Source organism: Copadichromis virginalis, linkage group LG9 (assembly GCF_057382275.1).
Source record: "Copadichromis virginalis isolate Kocher_CV1m ecotype Utaka linkage group LG9, C_Virginalis_male_GT1.1, whole genome shotgun sequence".
NCBI lineage: Eukaryota > Metazoa > Chordata > Actinopteri > Cichliformes > Cichlidae > Copadichromis > Copadichromis virginalis.
Window position 1 is genome coordinate 21,487,477 of NC_140626.1, and position 16,060 is coordinate 21,503,536.

At 40.7% G+C, this 16,060-nt stretch overlaps 1 protein-coding gene across 3 annotated transcripts in view; it reads right to left on the reverse strand.

The window, feature by feature from the left end:
- The window catches only part of pou6f2 (POU class 6 homeobox 2), a 79,301-nt gene that overhangs the window by 60,071 nt on the left and 3,170 nt on the right, over positions 1-16,060 (reverse strand). Inside the window, exons 2-3 of one of the 3 annotated variants that reach the window (XM_085468175.1) lie at positions 14,370-14,530; positions 11,523-11,710 (exon numbers count right to left, since the gene is read on the reverse strand). In XM_085468175.1, the coding sequence (XP_085324301.1) occupies positions 11,523-11,694 (172 nt within the window). In that variant the 5' untranslated portion in view covers positions 11,695-11,710; positions 14,370-14,530. Of the gene's footprint in view, positions 1-11,522; positions 11,711-14,290; positions 14,531-16,060 lie in introns of all 3 variants that reach the window. The other 2 variants (XM_085468176.1, XM_085468174.1) reach the window with 2 other exon arrangements.

The following is a 16,060-nucleotide window of genomic DNA, read 5'->3' on the forward strand; positions in this document are numbered from 1 at the left end:
CATACAGGAAATACTTTGTGGCTGTATTACAGTCAATAAAAAGCAGAGATACTACAAAAGCCGTCATAATCTGCTGTTATTTATTTGGAAAAGCAGAGAATAAATATTACAGGACCATAAATTGTTGCACTGGATGTCATTAGCCGTATTGTCTCCAAGCAGTTAATTCTCAGTTTGAACCTTATCAAATGAAAGCAATTTTCCTTCCTCTAGACTTGAAACGGTCTTATTTTCATTTACTGCAACTCAAACTTTCCAAGCATCTCAAAGCAATTCTCTAAATGCAGCTGCCACGCTGTGATAACAATAACACACCCAGTAGTGCTACTGAGCAACTTCTCCGCCAGTGAATTATCCAATTACCATCATAACAAAGTCAATTAGCAAAATGAGGATATTCATCTAATAATGAAAGAACAACACTTTATAAAATCACCTATAAGCTCCAGAGAGTGGGGCTGATGACTGTAGTTAAGATACTGGTTGTGAATAATAGATTCTATCTGATAAACAGTGCGGGAGACTTAATGAATAACGATTCGTTGATGCCTTTCATTGCATCATTTCACAATAACTTAGAAAGCTTCATCCCCCTTGCAAATATCTGTAACGTTAACATGTTTATCGCTGGGGAAGAAATCGATAATAAATAAATACACATGCACATCTCCCCCCAAAGGATTTGTGTAATTTCTTTAACTAAATTAAATAGCTGACAGAAGAAATACCCGGGGAGTCAATCTTCAATTCTTCTTTATTACTAAAATCTCACGTACACGTTTGGCTTTTCTTTCCCTAAAATAAATAAATAAATAAATTTAAAAAATCTTCTTGTCCAACGTGAATGATTCTTAAATGCATTTCCAGATGGAGACTAATGCTGCATACAGAAGAGGAAAAATAGAGTATATCTCGATCAAACCTTTACTGAAAAGAAACACCTTTGATGCCGTGATTATACACAGGTCACACAATGTATAAAATGGAATGAATGGATGTATTGATGTGAGGAGAGATGAAAGAAGAGGACAAACGGATGAAAGAACAAGCGTCGTGCATTCAGCATAGCTTTACATTTATCTAGGACATTCAGGGTACATCTCCTTTTTTACTTTATGAATTCCTAAGCAGCTTTAATTGCCGTTGTAACTGCGCAAAGTGCCTTTAAAATACAGCTTCATCTGGAGGAACAAAGCACCCTTTAGCCCACAAATGTACATACATGCATGGCTTCGTGGCCTTGACTGCTTACACGAAGCAGTCTTTATTAAATTCAAACTCTTTCTGACGGTGACATGACGGGAACATCAGAGCAAATTCGCTCTTTTAAAAAAATGTAAGCGGAATAATTATGTTTCTTACAGAGCACTGAGTGCAGCTGGAGGTGAGTTATGCCATGGAAATATTGCCAATATCCACCACTATATAAATTCTCTCTCATTGATCACCAAAGTGGCCACTGGAGAGTGACTTTCAATGCCACACAAGGCAGAAGGCCTCTCAGGGCTACGTGGGTGCTGAGGGAGGGAGGGTGGCGGGGGGGCAAAGAGCTATATTTATTTGACTTCATTCGGCCTGTCTTAATGCAGCGAGCCCCAAGGACTGCACCACAAAACAATTAGCCTGGATTTCATAAAGCAATCAGCACGCCACCTTGTCTAATGCAACCGCTTCACACATTGACAGTCTGTATAAAGTGGGTGTTATTGAAAGCTGTTCACGTTAGCTTTCGCCTCAGTGCATTTATGAATCAATTTTTGCCCATAAAAGAAGCTTTAACACTTAAGCTATTTTAGTGGAAATGCATTATGTAAGTTGTCAAATGTACGAGAGGCCCGGTAACGATTCAGGCTCTTCAGAATGAATAGCCGGCCCCCATTTTTATAATGGTCCTTTTGAAAATGTCTGGCTGAGTGCGTGTGTTTGCTATTAAGATGTTGTCAATCATTTTTCCACTGAAATCTAATCCATGGAAAATAATTTCACATTTAAAAAAAAAAAAAAAAAAAAAAAGAGTGAAGATTAAAAGTTAATTATGTCCTTAATTGTTTGCTGAGCGGAGCTGCTGCGGCGCTGCGACAACACGCGACACTATAATACGGTTTTCATCATCAAAAGTGTGTTGCGCTGCTGACTTGGAGCATTTATGTTGGACGGGGATATGCGGGCTGTCGGAGCGTAAAGGATGAGCGCGAATAGACAACAAGCCACATCATACACAAGGTTTAATTCCATCAATACACAACCAATTGTCCCAGATTGTTTGACCATTGATTTTGTTAATACCACTTGGAAAGTTGATGTGGCATTGCGCTGAGAGCCGAGAGAGACAGACCATTTCACTTTCATTTTTCTATCTCAAGCAGCGTGGAATAAAGTCTAAAAAGTAATGTTACACCCAAGGCACAGTGCTTTATAGAAGAGAGCAGCCTGTAATATGCAGTGCGAGCTTTATAGTGATTTACTTAACTCCTTGTAGAATGCAAGAGAGCCAAAATCACCAGTGATTTAGCTCAGTGTTTCATTACTCCCACCAAAGCCCTCAACAATAACACAGGGCATAATCTTCTGCCAATAACTCCAGGTGCTCTTAGTCAGATGGCTCCCTCTGGACCTGCAGGGAAGTAATACTCTGTTTAGAGGCTGGGGTGGAGAATCTGCAAGGGATAGGTCAATAGTGTTTCTGGGGATAGAAAATCACCAGGGACTGACTTTTGAGTGTCTGCCGGTAACACTATTAGCTACATTATGGCTACTGCTGCCGCTAGGAGAGCTGTCATTTCCTTAATTAAGAGCACAGCGAGGGGCAAGAGGGAGAAGAGGCCACGGCAATCTCTCCGGGCCTCCCGCATTAAAGCCTGATTCCTCATCGCGCAAGGGCGGAGACCTTACAGGGGAGAAAAAAAATCTACCTCATTCGTTATTCTGGCACAAAGTGGAATTATGGAGTTAGGGAATTACGTCGGAGGTGGTGCCAAACAGAAAGGATTTTACACCTCAGCAGTTCTGCGACTTGTTCTGAGGCCATGTTTAAGCCAGAAGCAGATGAGGAAGATCTCAAAGGACAGACAAAGAGGAAGTGGATGAAAAACGAAGGCGACAGGTTATGTATGAAAACAACAGAAAACAGTGCACTTCAGTTTGTAGAAGAAAGCCTGCAGTTTGTGATGAACGGGTGAGGAATATGCATGTAAACAATGCTTAAAGCAGCGAGGGTCATGTGCGCCAACACTTACGCTCTCACTCATGGCCACAGGTCTTCACCAAAAGGCTCTCTGACATGAGAGTGCTCTGCTTCGGCTCTTACCTGTCTCTTCCTTGATGCTGGAGTGGGGATGGAAGCGGCACAAGCACAAGAGGGACCAGAGGGAGGTAAATTGGTGAGAAGAGGCAATGCCCATTTCAAAGGTCAAGAAGGAGAGATGGTGTGATGACGAGAGGAAGCAGGAGAAGGGAAGAGGAGGAGGAGGAGGAGAAGAAAAAGAAGGGGAAAAGAGGGCTTTTGTGTTGCATCCTCACAGGGGACTTGGGACACTTTGCACATGAGCACATCTGTTATGGAGCGTCCTCCTCATTCCCAAAGCAATGTCAACCTGATTAGCTCAGGGTTGAAAGAGGCAAATAACAATCTAAATTATTCTTCATCCTTTTAAGGCCATCAGTAAAGGAGGGACGCTGCGATGAAGACTAGTCTTAGAGAGCTGTAAGCCTTTTAGGAGATGCCTGCTTCACTATTGCTCCTCCTCTTAAATTACTTAAATGATATTTGCTGTAAATAGGATTCTCCCGCCTGCAGCCTGCAAGCCAGTGATGAAAAAAGGCCTTCCTTGCACTCAGTATCATACCACTCTACTTTGTTTTTATAGACAAACCCACATAGTAAACCTACAGCTCTTAAAGTAAAGCTAAAAACATTTTAAAGCAAAAAAATTGCAATAAATAAATAGAGACTTGAGCTGTTTATTGCGAACTATTTCAGCTTCTCTTTGTTTTTTTTATCATGTGAAACGAATAAATCTGGATTTTAAGTCACTGGTTGAACAAAACAAGAGATTTAAACCTTAATTTCTGTGATGACTCCTTTTTTACTATTTGCTGATGATTTTACACCAATAAATTAGCAACTGGAAGCAACTTTTAGCTGCAGCCTTGTCTTTGACTTTAAAGTAAACTGAGGGCAGTAAATAACAAAAACTTTGATGCATCCCACTTAAAGAGCTTCAAACTTGTATCTTCACACTACGATCGGGTTAAGAGGAGGCTTTTGTTTTTTTAAACCTGCATCTGGTAAACTGCAGGACATATAGAAGTAGCCGGTGGGGTGCGAGCCCAATCCAGCGTGGTGTGTATGAGTTGTGTGTGCACGTGTGGGGGGCTAGACACCCACATGTCATGCCTGACACATCAGCCTCGGCCCCCCAGGCTATCTGGCGCTAATGCTGCCTATGTCCCACTTTCTACCCCTTGCCCCTCAATGCCTCCTCTCCTCCTCCCCCACTCCTCACCCGTTTCTTCTGTCATAGAGGTATAATAACAATGGATCACAGCAGCGCTGCAGCACAGGCTCAATCACCACAGGATAACATCAGGTGATACGGGCTGCACAAAAGTATATCTTACCTCCACTGAACCTGAGCTACACGGAGTTTATCTAGAAATGAGTTTATCTGGCCAAAGTATTAGTTCTTACTGTATTGCCCTGTTGTGGCCATATTTACAGAGCTGAGTGGGTACAGGTGGAAACAAGCAAATAATCATACAGCTAAAAGGCACCCCACCCCAGCCCACCACTCCCAGCACATTATTCTGGTGGAGCAGACAAATAGTGGAAGGAGGGACGTCAGGAAATAGTATTGCTTTGAAGTCCATAACTCTGTTCTGGAGGAAAGAAGCATCACAGTGTTATTCCTCATCCTCAGATATAAAGGAAAAAAAACATAATAACTTCTCGATAGCCTGGATCTCCACTGCCCTATACTAGCTCTCCCCCTTCGCCCGCCCACACCCCTGCCTCATCCACCATACACCCACTTCTCCTGCCTCAATCTTTGGTTTCAAAGGAAGCGAATCAGCCAGAAGGACAGAAGGTTATGCATTAGTACTGGTCATTGCTCAAAGAGCGAGCGTTATAAATAATAAAGGCTTGTGAAGGACACAGGGGCTCTGGGATGCATCTCTAGTTCACGCCACACAAGTCAAAGACAAGACTGTAATTTCTATTCCGAAAATGTGACCCTTGCAGCTTCAATTACATCTCAACAACACAAACCGTGTCCGTGCCAGGAGATGTGATGCCTCTTTGTTAGCTCTACATGAAAGGCTTAGAGATATTGGTTATGGAGTGGATGCAACACATGCATGGTTTGTTTTGTTTTTTTGAAAATTATTTGCCAACTTAAAGAACGTGGATAACTAAAATAAATGCATACTCAAATTCAATTTGTTTTCTCCCCAGATGCCCACCTATAGATCTTGTAATCTAGTCAATCTTCTCAACTTTAAGCCAACAAAGAATGGGGAAGAATTAAACTGGCAGATATTTTGAAGTTCTACATTTTGCTCAAAGTCATTTCTGCATAAACAAGCATCAGAAACGTGATGACCTTTGCTGCTGCTCGTAGCAAAAACAAGAAGTCCGCCTTGCGCTCATCCTCCCTCCCTGTCCTCCTCGCCATGCACTGATTGTGTTGCGCTAGCCACGGGCTCTGCGGGCACATTAGCCAATGTATTACACCTGCTTTACAGGCATGCATTAAGCTTGTTTTAGAGTTTGCGCAGACAGCTGAAATCCCCATAATGAGATCCACCTCCCGGGGAGAGACTTGTTCCCTGTCGGCCTCCTTTATCCACTCTTATTTACTCAGCGTGGCCCATTCAACGGCGGGTTTGCGCCACTTTATTACTTAACCTCACCACACAACGTTGCGAGGCTCTCTGCATCAGCAAGCTGCCTTTCACATCATGCATCCCGCTCGCTAAGCTGATTACACAAAAATAATAAGAACCCGTGCCTCGAGCAGTGTGCGCTTGTGCACGCCCCTTTGTGTGATTATATGTGTGCATGAAAGAGATTTTTTTACACAACACAGTTGTTTTGTCTCATAGCTGCAAAATATATCTATCACCAAGTATGGAAGCATTCAGAGAAACAAGGCCCAATCTACAAATCCAGTTGAAAACATTATTCTGGGTTGTTTTCTAAGAATTCTTGAAGAGGATTCACCTCTGCTCGCTATTTATTCGTTTTAATTGTCATATTTTCACATGTCCACTACACTGAGAAACACTTTTCCATCAAAAGGACCTAAAATACATTTCAAAATGCCAACTTCAATTTCAGTGACAATTACAAGCATTTAACAATCAAGTAAAATTATGAATTTGGGGTAAAATATCGTCAAACTCAAAATATGTGAAGCTAACATCATGAAAAGGTTAAAGAGAAAATCTGATGAAACCTTTGGTTTGCAAAATGTGATTAAAATAGGAGTACTACAATATCTGTAATGACACAAATCAATAATCAGTGGATATGATTTCTTTCCTGGATTCAAATTAGATTTGTCTGAGGGGCTCTATGGATGGAAAACATGAATCAGAGAACTGTGAGATGCTTTCTTTGAGTTTCTTGGAGATAACAGATACATTAAAATTCTTTAAAAAGTAGTTAAAATGAAATTACATCAAATCGATATGTTTACCTGTGATGCTGTAAATAAGCAGAAAAAGTGTTCCGGAAGAAAAACATCCTTTTTAAAATATTTTCATGCTTAATTTAATTTCATTGCATTTACTAAATGTTTACTCATATTTGCCTCCTACCTGACTTGACGCCCTGTCAAAGAAGCTGCGAGTGTGGCTTCATTTTTTTTTAAAGTGTAAATGTTATTTTTGGAAATAGGCGTCCAAATTACAGCTCAGCGACTAGAATGGTAAAACATCTCAAGGAGAAATTACAATGTTCTTCCTTTTTACTTTAAAAGTGAACATATCAGAAATGGCACCGTTCAGTATGTTTTATAAGACAAAGTAACAACTTCCTGTGTTTCCTGTGTCTGCAAGTAGCAGCAACAGCTGCAACCATAACCAAGCTGGATGTGAATTCCCTACTCTAGTTTGGGATTATTCCTAAATCATCCCTTGCTGGGATCAACACTTGACTATAGGCTGCTTCACACTGACCTTATTAAAGTCTTTTTTAACATAAGAAGGTTACCCTCAGTTATGATGGCCAGTGTTGTTAATCGAGCAGATTGGACCTCTTTCAGTTAGCTGAGACTGTTTTGTTTTGGTTGATGTTTTTGAGTATAAGTGTTAAACTGTACAGAATAGAGCCCAAGTGATTTATCACAGATTTGCTGATTCTAGTTATCCAACAATGCCACTGTCTAACTAAAGTATACTGAAGTATACTATGATTTTCCTTTCTCAATATACATTTAAAGAAATGTTTCTATGAAAATCACATTTTTCAAAAGTCCACTAGTGGTCGGACTTTAGTCCAGATGAAATTAGCATCAGTAATCCAGAGTCCAATCTGATTATAGATGGGAACGAAAACACCCAACAGCACGCTGGAGCGTTACAGCAGACGTACCGTTCGGGTTGGACTTTCTGTTCCGAATGACCTCCAGCGCTGGGAATCAATGAAGATTTGTTTTGTTCTTTTGGGGAGGGGGGCGTGCCTCTAGGTGACCTTTGTGAAAATGTTCCACCATTTTGCCAGAATCCGTATAAGTGCAGACCATTTCATGTAGACAGTAAGTGTATGAAATGAGTGCTCCTGTCGTTCCAGCCTGGCTCTCTTTGACAGCATGATGATAGAAGCGTCACATCCTTGGGAGAGTAAATGCAAACTGACAAGAGATGAGCCTTTGGTTGCTGAATATAATACCGAATTGTGCTCTGAGTGTCTTATTATCTTGTCTGTTGATGTCTGAAAGGGGGAGATTTGCTTGAGAAGAGAAGACAGAAACTGTACGCATCCAACACCATCTCGTCCTCTGGAAAAAAAAAAAGATTGCTTGCCCTACTAACCACAGCTTTCCCACCTAATGTCCACTTCTACTTGGAATAAATACAAGGCAGCAGGATGTTTGTGGTGCCTCATAGCCCCTGTTACCTGAAGTGGAAGACTATTTGCACAGGCAAGCTTTTAGGAGGAGAACGACCCTTTCACAACTGCATGTAAGCATGTGGTGGGTGTAGAAGATGGACAATTTACTGTAGACAAACATGACCGCTACTGTCATTGTCTCCCCCTGACTTCTTCTGGCACAAACTCTTTTAAACACTATTAAGGCTACAATGAAAAAGTCATACACGAGGCCTACGGGAAAGAAAAGTTAGCTTTTTGTCGTCCTTACAAATATAAAAACACATAAATGGCACATGTAACCACATCTCAGTGCAGACGCTCATTAATATTGATACTCAGCAAAAGCTGTTTGCTATCAACAGTCCTCCCCCCACCCCCACCCCCCCAAAAAACAGCAAACAAACAAAAAAAAACATCGTGTATAACCTGGAGTCTGTCACTATATTTCAAACTGTTTGAATCATGAATCGAAAGACTCGGTTAAATTACAGGGGAACAAATGAAGTCTCAACATGATTTACATTCCCTTGAAACTATTAGTGCGCCGTCTATTCGTGCACGTCTGTCAATCAAAAAACTGGAGCAATTCTGTCAGGGATTTTTTCAAAATAAGAGGCGTAAAACAGAACAAAGTCGTATTTTCTTCTTGTGAATGTGAGGAATGAAAGTATGCCATTATCTCGCTTCCTCGCCACACAGAGTTGAAACACATAAAGAAAAGCATTGGAAAATATAAGGCTGAGTTTAAAGGCCTGTCTCAAGGTTGGAGCATTTATAATCATAATAGAATAGTGAATTGGAACCTTAATACAATCTCTCTGCAGCCATGAGAGCTCCCTGCAAACACGGGTGTAAGCAAATGTAGCTCATAATGACAACAAAAGCTGTAGTTGTTAATTACTGGTGAAGATCTTTCTCTCTTTAAACTATTCATCCACTCAAAATTGGTCAAATTTGTCACCTTTTAAGGAATTAAGTTAAACAGTCTAGTTTATTTAAACCTTTCTGGGCACACGTGTTAGACTAAGATGACTTGGGAGAAGCATCAGAGATGTTGTTATGAATCTTAATGGCAAATACCAAAAAAGAATTACTTAAAAACTAAAAAATACCAAAAAGTTACATTTGCAGGAGCATAAATTACCACCACACCATGCCTTTCCTTTTCAGTCCTGAAGCGTTTCAAGAAAGAAAGATGCTGATTCTCTTCTTCCTCTCCAACCCCTCACCCCTACCCTCACCCCCACTCTTTCCACTTTCTCCCTCACAGCAGAGGACATGACTACGCCACTTCTCCTCGCCATTCCCTGACAGGTCGTGTGGGCAGCGGTTCCCAAACTCAACCTGCTGCTGGCACAGCCCAGGGCTCTGCCACCGGGCAGAGAGGAAACGTCTCCTCGAAATTCACAAGTTAAAGAAGAGCGGCTCCGACTAGACACATGTCCGATGATGACAGACCGTCAGCAAACATCAAGCAGTGCTCCAGGAATTACTGGATCTATGCATGTTTTTCTAAGCATTTGCTCCATTAACAAAGCAAATTAATAGCATCAAATAAATATCTAAAAAAAAAAAAAAACTAGCAATGCATCTGCTTATATTTTGGTGTACACACGTGAGAGAAAAAGACAAATAAAAAGCAGTGAGAGGACTCAGAACTGATCAGAAAGGAAGAAAAAAGGAGAAACTTGATGCTTATTAAACCAAATTGCAACACTTTTGAGACAAATCCTGCAGAACGCAGTCCTTGTTTAGAAGACTAGCCTCGGGTTATTCTTGAAATAAGGATTTAAAAGACAACCGAACTCTCTCAGATTGGGTCTGAGAGTAAAATTTGGCTCGCCCTCCTCTAAATTCATATTTTGCTTCATTCACAAATATTTGGCCACATCACTCTATAGGCATGCTGCTATACTTTCTTCCACACCCCCCTCCAACACTCACACACACACATTCAGATAGAGACGCACATATTCAACATATTAACGCCTCTTATTAAAAAAAGTTGCACTGTTTACTGCACCAGAAAAAGCAATTACATATCAAAATCACTCACACACAAAACCCACTTCCACAAATACAGAGACAGCCTAACTTCCAGACCATCAAAAGCTGAGGAGAAGTTTGAATACATATTCAGTGCCAACATCTGAAGCCATTAGAGGAGAATTTTGTCACTTGCTTTCTTCCACATCAAGAAAAAGGAAAAAGAAAGAATATAATAAACTAATATTAAAATAAAGATAAAAAGGTCAAATGCTAAGATGATGACATAATCAGCTTTTTAAATCCTTCAGATGTCTTTCTAGAACATTTTAAAAGGTCTTTTGCAAAAAAAGAATCAAGCAGAATAAATAAACTCCATAATATAATAATTTAATATGTGAAGATGGATAAAACTCACAAATATGGATAAAAGTACATAATTCTCATTGAATTCTGTAATCTCAATTTGCCTCTGTGTGACAGAAAAAATAATAATAGATCTTCAAATATTCAGATAATAAAAGCAATGATGAAAAACAAACGTTTAGAGCTAATTTTCATTTTTTCATTACAAATTATAATTAGAAAACTAGCTAAAATGATTATTTCTGTCATTATGCTTATTGATTTATGACGAGGCTTGGTGATTGAGTTTTTTTTTAAAAAGCACACACTTATCTAAACACAGCCCAAACAGTCTCAACACTCAATTAATGAGATAACTGCAGAAATAATGAGCATGCTGACTGAGAAATTGTCTAATTTTGAACACAATTCCCAACTTCTAGACTAAAAACAAGCAGCATTAAAAAAAATAGAGGTCTCAGCAATTATGCAGATGCTAGATTTTATATGTGATGTGCTAAGAATTAATACAATAATTTTGGGAAGAATGCATGTTATAATTAGGATCAGTTGCATAAAATTCATCATTGTTTAAATTATAAATAATCAAGAGTTTCTCCATTTAGATTAAAGATGAACTGTATTACATTATCAGACACTCTCAGAGATGTGAAGTTGGAGTGAAAGCAAAAAATATTCTAACTGGAAAAAATTAGTCAGTTTGAGATCAACTTTTTAATTGACTTTATAATAGAAGAGACCCATAAAATGCTGCTTTCATAAAATACACAACAATATTAAATACTTTTTCCCTCCAATCATAACTTATTCAGGACTAACATGCAATAAAATAAAAATATACTGCAGCTTAAATACTTGTGCACATTTTCTGAAGTCTGTAGGTGAATGAATTCTATTAACACTAATTTAACCATTAACAAATCTAAGCACTTGCTTGTTGCTGCACTTAGTTTGCCGCTGCTGACACCTGTCCCAGCACTGGAAGCCCTCTGCTTGTACCAGTTCTCACCCAGACCTCATCCAGCAGCTTTGTGGAGGAGAACGGACGGACGTAAGGTGTAAGTTGACTTACCGTAAAGCTTGTTGGGAGTGCCCTCTCTGTCCGTGGCCTCGGAGGGCAGGAGCAGGGGCTCGTCGTTCAGATCGCTGTCTGGAGTGGCCGCTTTGTCGTCCGCCCGGAGTTCTGCCACGCTCATGTCGCTGCGCAGGGAGAGCAGCGGCTTGCTCAGCTGCCCTGTAATCATCGGATCCTGGAGGGAGCTGAAAGCCCAGGTGGGAAACAGGGAGGAGAGGGGGGGGGGAAAAAAGAGAAAATGCCCCTGGTTAGATGTGCTTCGTGGTCTCACCCTCACCGGCTCCTTCTCTATGCCTCTACTCACTCTCTCTCTACCCAGCTTCTCCTTTCTATGGCTCACTCATCACTCTCCCTCTCTCTCCTGCTCCCTCCCTCTCCAGCTCTCTCTTTTATCTGAGGCTGGTGCTACCCCGCTGATACTGCCGGCTGCTGCCTGGTGAAGAACTGTTACGGATCGCGTGGCTTTGCCATTATACCCTGCAGTCCTAAAACAGTGATACATCCATCTCCAAGGGCTCATTACTACCTGACATGTGCCTCATCTTCAGCAAACACTAAGCTGACAGCAGTCTACAAAGAGGTCCATGGACTGTGCGCTGATAAATAAATGAAATAAATCTAATTCTACATCTAAAAGGAACATATGAGCGACAGTACACACCGCTGATTATATCAATTTTCACATAGTTTGCGACAACAGATGAGATTAAGGGTGACACCGCGCAGCAGAGTGGGACAACGTGAACTTAAGGCCTGATCTAAACAAGAGATGAAGTCGCCGATGTTCCCAAATTTTTATCCCAATTATTATCTTTTCTTTTTCTTTTGTCAACACTTCAAAACAAGAATGAGAAGCATCAACGTGACGCGATTAAAGTATTAGCCTAAACTGAGGAAAATACACAGTGTGCTAAAAATACATAATTTAGCAGCAGCACTTGCGCCTATTTAAGTCTGTTTTTTGTTTTCATTTTATGGAAAACTTTCTTAAAAAGGAAAAACTTCTCTTACCAAGACAAAGCTCCAGCAGAAAAGATGGGAAAAAGTGTTTAATGAAAGTCCAAATGTTGAAAAGAGTCAAAGCAGCAGCTAAAACCTGCTAAAACCACCACAGCACAGGGACTGGCTATTGCATGCTTTCTACTGAACCAGAAGCAGCCTCCTCAACCTTCCTGCATTTGAATGGCCACCACAGGTTCAAGCCTGAGGTAGCTTCCTAAGACAAACCCTGGAGATGTCACCTCCTCCCTCCCTCTCTCTCCCTCTCTTGTTCACACACACACACACACACTCTCCCTCCCTCTCTGTCCCTTCCTCCTTGTGTCTTCGCACTGGAAAGCTCCTCAGACAGCGTTCATCCCACCTCAGGCTCTGAGGCGCAGACACGGAGCAGCAGGACTACGGCCTTCTTTCTTATTTATGAATCGAGTACAACCTAAATACGTCTGAGCAAAGGACAGGTGACCATGCGGCTCATACAGGCGCAGAAAAGGAAAAAAAGAAAAAGAAGGGTGAGCCTTATCTCGCCCCCTGCACCCATCAGCAACCCCCACAACGTCTATTAGGGTGGTCAATGAATTCCTACCCAGAGGGGCCTTTTTAATGTGCTCATCACGAGAATCTGCCCTCTTTGATATGACACATGATAATCTATGAAAATGTTAATCAATAGGGGTAGTTTAGGCTGTCGTTAAAAAAACGTGAGCCGACTGGTCAATACTCATATCCCCGGTAACAATGTCACTAGTCATCAGGGCTTCATTTGTGCAGCACTTAAATGTGGGACACTGCGCATCAATGCACCTCTCGGCCCGCCGAGGTAAACACATTTTCCCCTCTGTCTGAGCTTGGCCGCACTCTGCATGCATGTGGGTCCACCCCCCCAACCTCCACCTCCTAGCTCCTCTCCTTTGAGTTGCTTGATAGGTCCACTGGAGGGCAAAATTAATACCTAATTGAATCTTGCAGTCATCAAAATAATCAATAGTTTTTTATTATTTATTCTTCACAGTCTGTTGACTGTTTGAAAGCTCAGAGGGACAGCGGAGAGCACAGGCAGCCCTGAAATTTCTACCGTTTCACAATGTAATTTTCACTGGGGCATGAGAGTTTGCAAGACCTATAAAAAATGAGAGCAGTGGTTTTTGTTAGGAGGTGGGGGGGGGGAAAAATAAAAGGAAAAATGGGAATCTTTGCCCCAGCAGCTATGATGAAAAATAGAATAAACAAGCTACTGACACTTCAGAGAAGGGCAGGGTCCTTTCTGTCCATCCCTCCATCTTTTTCCCTTTCCCTTTTTCTCCTTATTTCATCATATCAGGAGTGTGGCGCTACCTCTCTAATGCTGGCATTTCTCTTCCTGACAGACTCCAAACAAGTGCTGGGAATGAGATCAGAGCTCTAATCTTCCCCTGGCCTCTGAGGCTCCAGGATAAGGGGGCAACACATCTCTCACCATCTCACACAGCTGTTAATTACTTCAAAACAGCCAGCTTTGCTTTATTGCAGTCACTCCAACCAAAGTGCATGTTTTTGACTCGTTTAAGCTGAGTGAGTAATGAGATAACGCTAATCTTGTTACAATAATACGTAATAAAAAAAGGGATATTTAAAAAGTTGACATCAGAAATTGCATTGCTGCTTCTAAGGATGTAACGGATTATCTTCATTATTATAAGTAGCTCTGAGACCTGTGATTAGCAATAACGTGAGCTACTGATGGCAAGAGCAGACATGGACAGACTGGAGAAGGTTTGTCTCCTCACCCAGTCTGGCCTCGGCTCGGGAACAGGTCGCAGAAACAAGAAAAAGCACTTGATGCCCTGCTCTTCGCCTCACGCTCACCAAAAGCCCTCAGTGGGTGGAGAATCGGTGGTTAGCAGAGCGTCCCGAGTGTCATCAGATATCCAAGCTTAGAGCTGGTGGTTTTACCAGTGCCGTTCCAGTGTGAGACGTCACTGGGTGGCGGTCTTCAGCATGTGATCGAACACTCAAGGTGAACACTCCTGGTTCACAAAGAAAGAAAAGATAAATAAATAACACCCTGTGTAACTGTCATGGCATCATTTTATATTAATAAATGATCTCCGGTAGTTTTAAAGTGTACCAAATTATATGTGACTCCAAAGCCGCATTATTTTCTTATCAACAGCGGAAAAAAGCAACAAATGAAGATGTTTCAGAAACAGGAATAGTGTCAAATTAAAACTGAACAAAAAAGATGTTACATAGTTACTGTGTAATGACATAAACAAAGGTAGAAAGTCCATTTGAAAAGCAGCTGTCTGATGGTAGATTAGTTTGATTAGTTCAGCAAAAATTTGCTGATCAGAATTTTTAAATGTAAGAATTGTATCCTTTTGTTTGCTATACACAGATTCTGAGACATTTCAAATGTTCAACATGTGCATGTATTTAAAAAGCTAGGGTTCGCCACAGCAGGTAGCTCCTTTTTACGCCGGATGCTCTTCCTGTCACAACACCAAAGAGGTTTGTGTCTCCTCCTGGGATTAAACTGGGTCTCTTTCACTTATTAGGTGAACGTGTAATATACCCCACTGTGGGACCACTCAGTATTTCCTTGCAATTAGTGATTATTTTAATATTAAAGGAAATAAGTTAGAGATATTAGAGATAAACTGATGATGAAAATGATCATTAGTGGCAGCCACATGTCTCAAAACAAACTTTTCTCTCACAAAACCAGCCTTATGAAGTGAGACTGAAAAAACCCTGGAGATTAAATATTCTGTAATCTTCTGAAGCTTCTTTGTTTTTTTAAAAGTTGCATTGTGGAAGAAAAGTGCAAAAGAACCACACAGTCTGTTGAAACTTTAACAACTATGGTTAATTTTGTACATATATAAATATTTAACCTCCTGAGACCCGAGCTCTTGTTTGGGATGCATTTTTAATTTCTCCTAGCTATTTGGGATTAGTTGAACCAGAAAAGTATAAAATCTAAATATTATGTTTGAACAATGGGCACACGCTACTTAAAAAATTACAAAACACTTTATTGAGCAGCATTACGAAGAATATTCAAGAGGTTAAAACATGTTTAGAGTAATTATTAGGTGTGGAATTAAAGCACAGTTCAATAGCTTCAAATGATCTCCAACATACTGGAGGCATATGCAGGGTGATTTCAACCTGGGACAGGCTGCAGCACACCAGCCTGCTCTGAAAAACGCACGACAGAATGAGGTTTATAATCCACCCTAAAGACAAAATTCTCTTTCATGCTTTCTTTGTCCTTAAACATTAATGTAACGTCAAACCATCAGCTCGCTCTGTAAGTTAACACGACTTTCCGAGGTGACAAATGTTCTCCAATCTCTGAGAAATCACACACAACAGCTTCATTTGCTGCTATGAGTGACGTAAAAGGCACGTAAATACTTTAAGTATCTGATTTTTCTTTGGACCTGTGTAATGCAAACAGACACATACGCTCAGATTAATAACGCCTGATATCGGCGAGTATTCATCTGCTTTAAGATTAAAATAAGGTTTCTTTAACATTTTGTAAATCA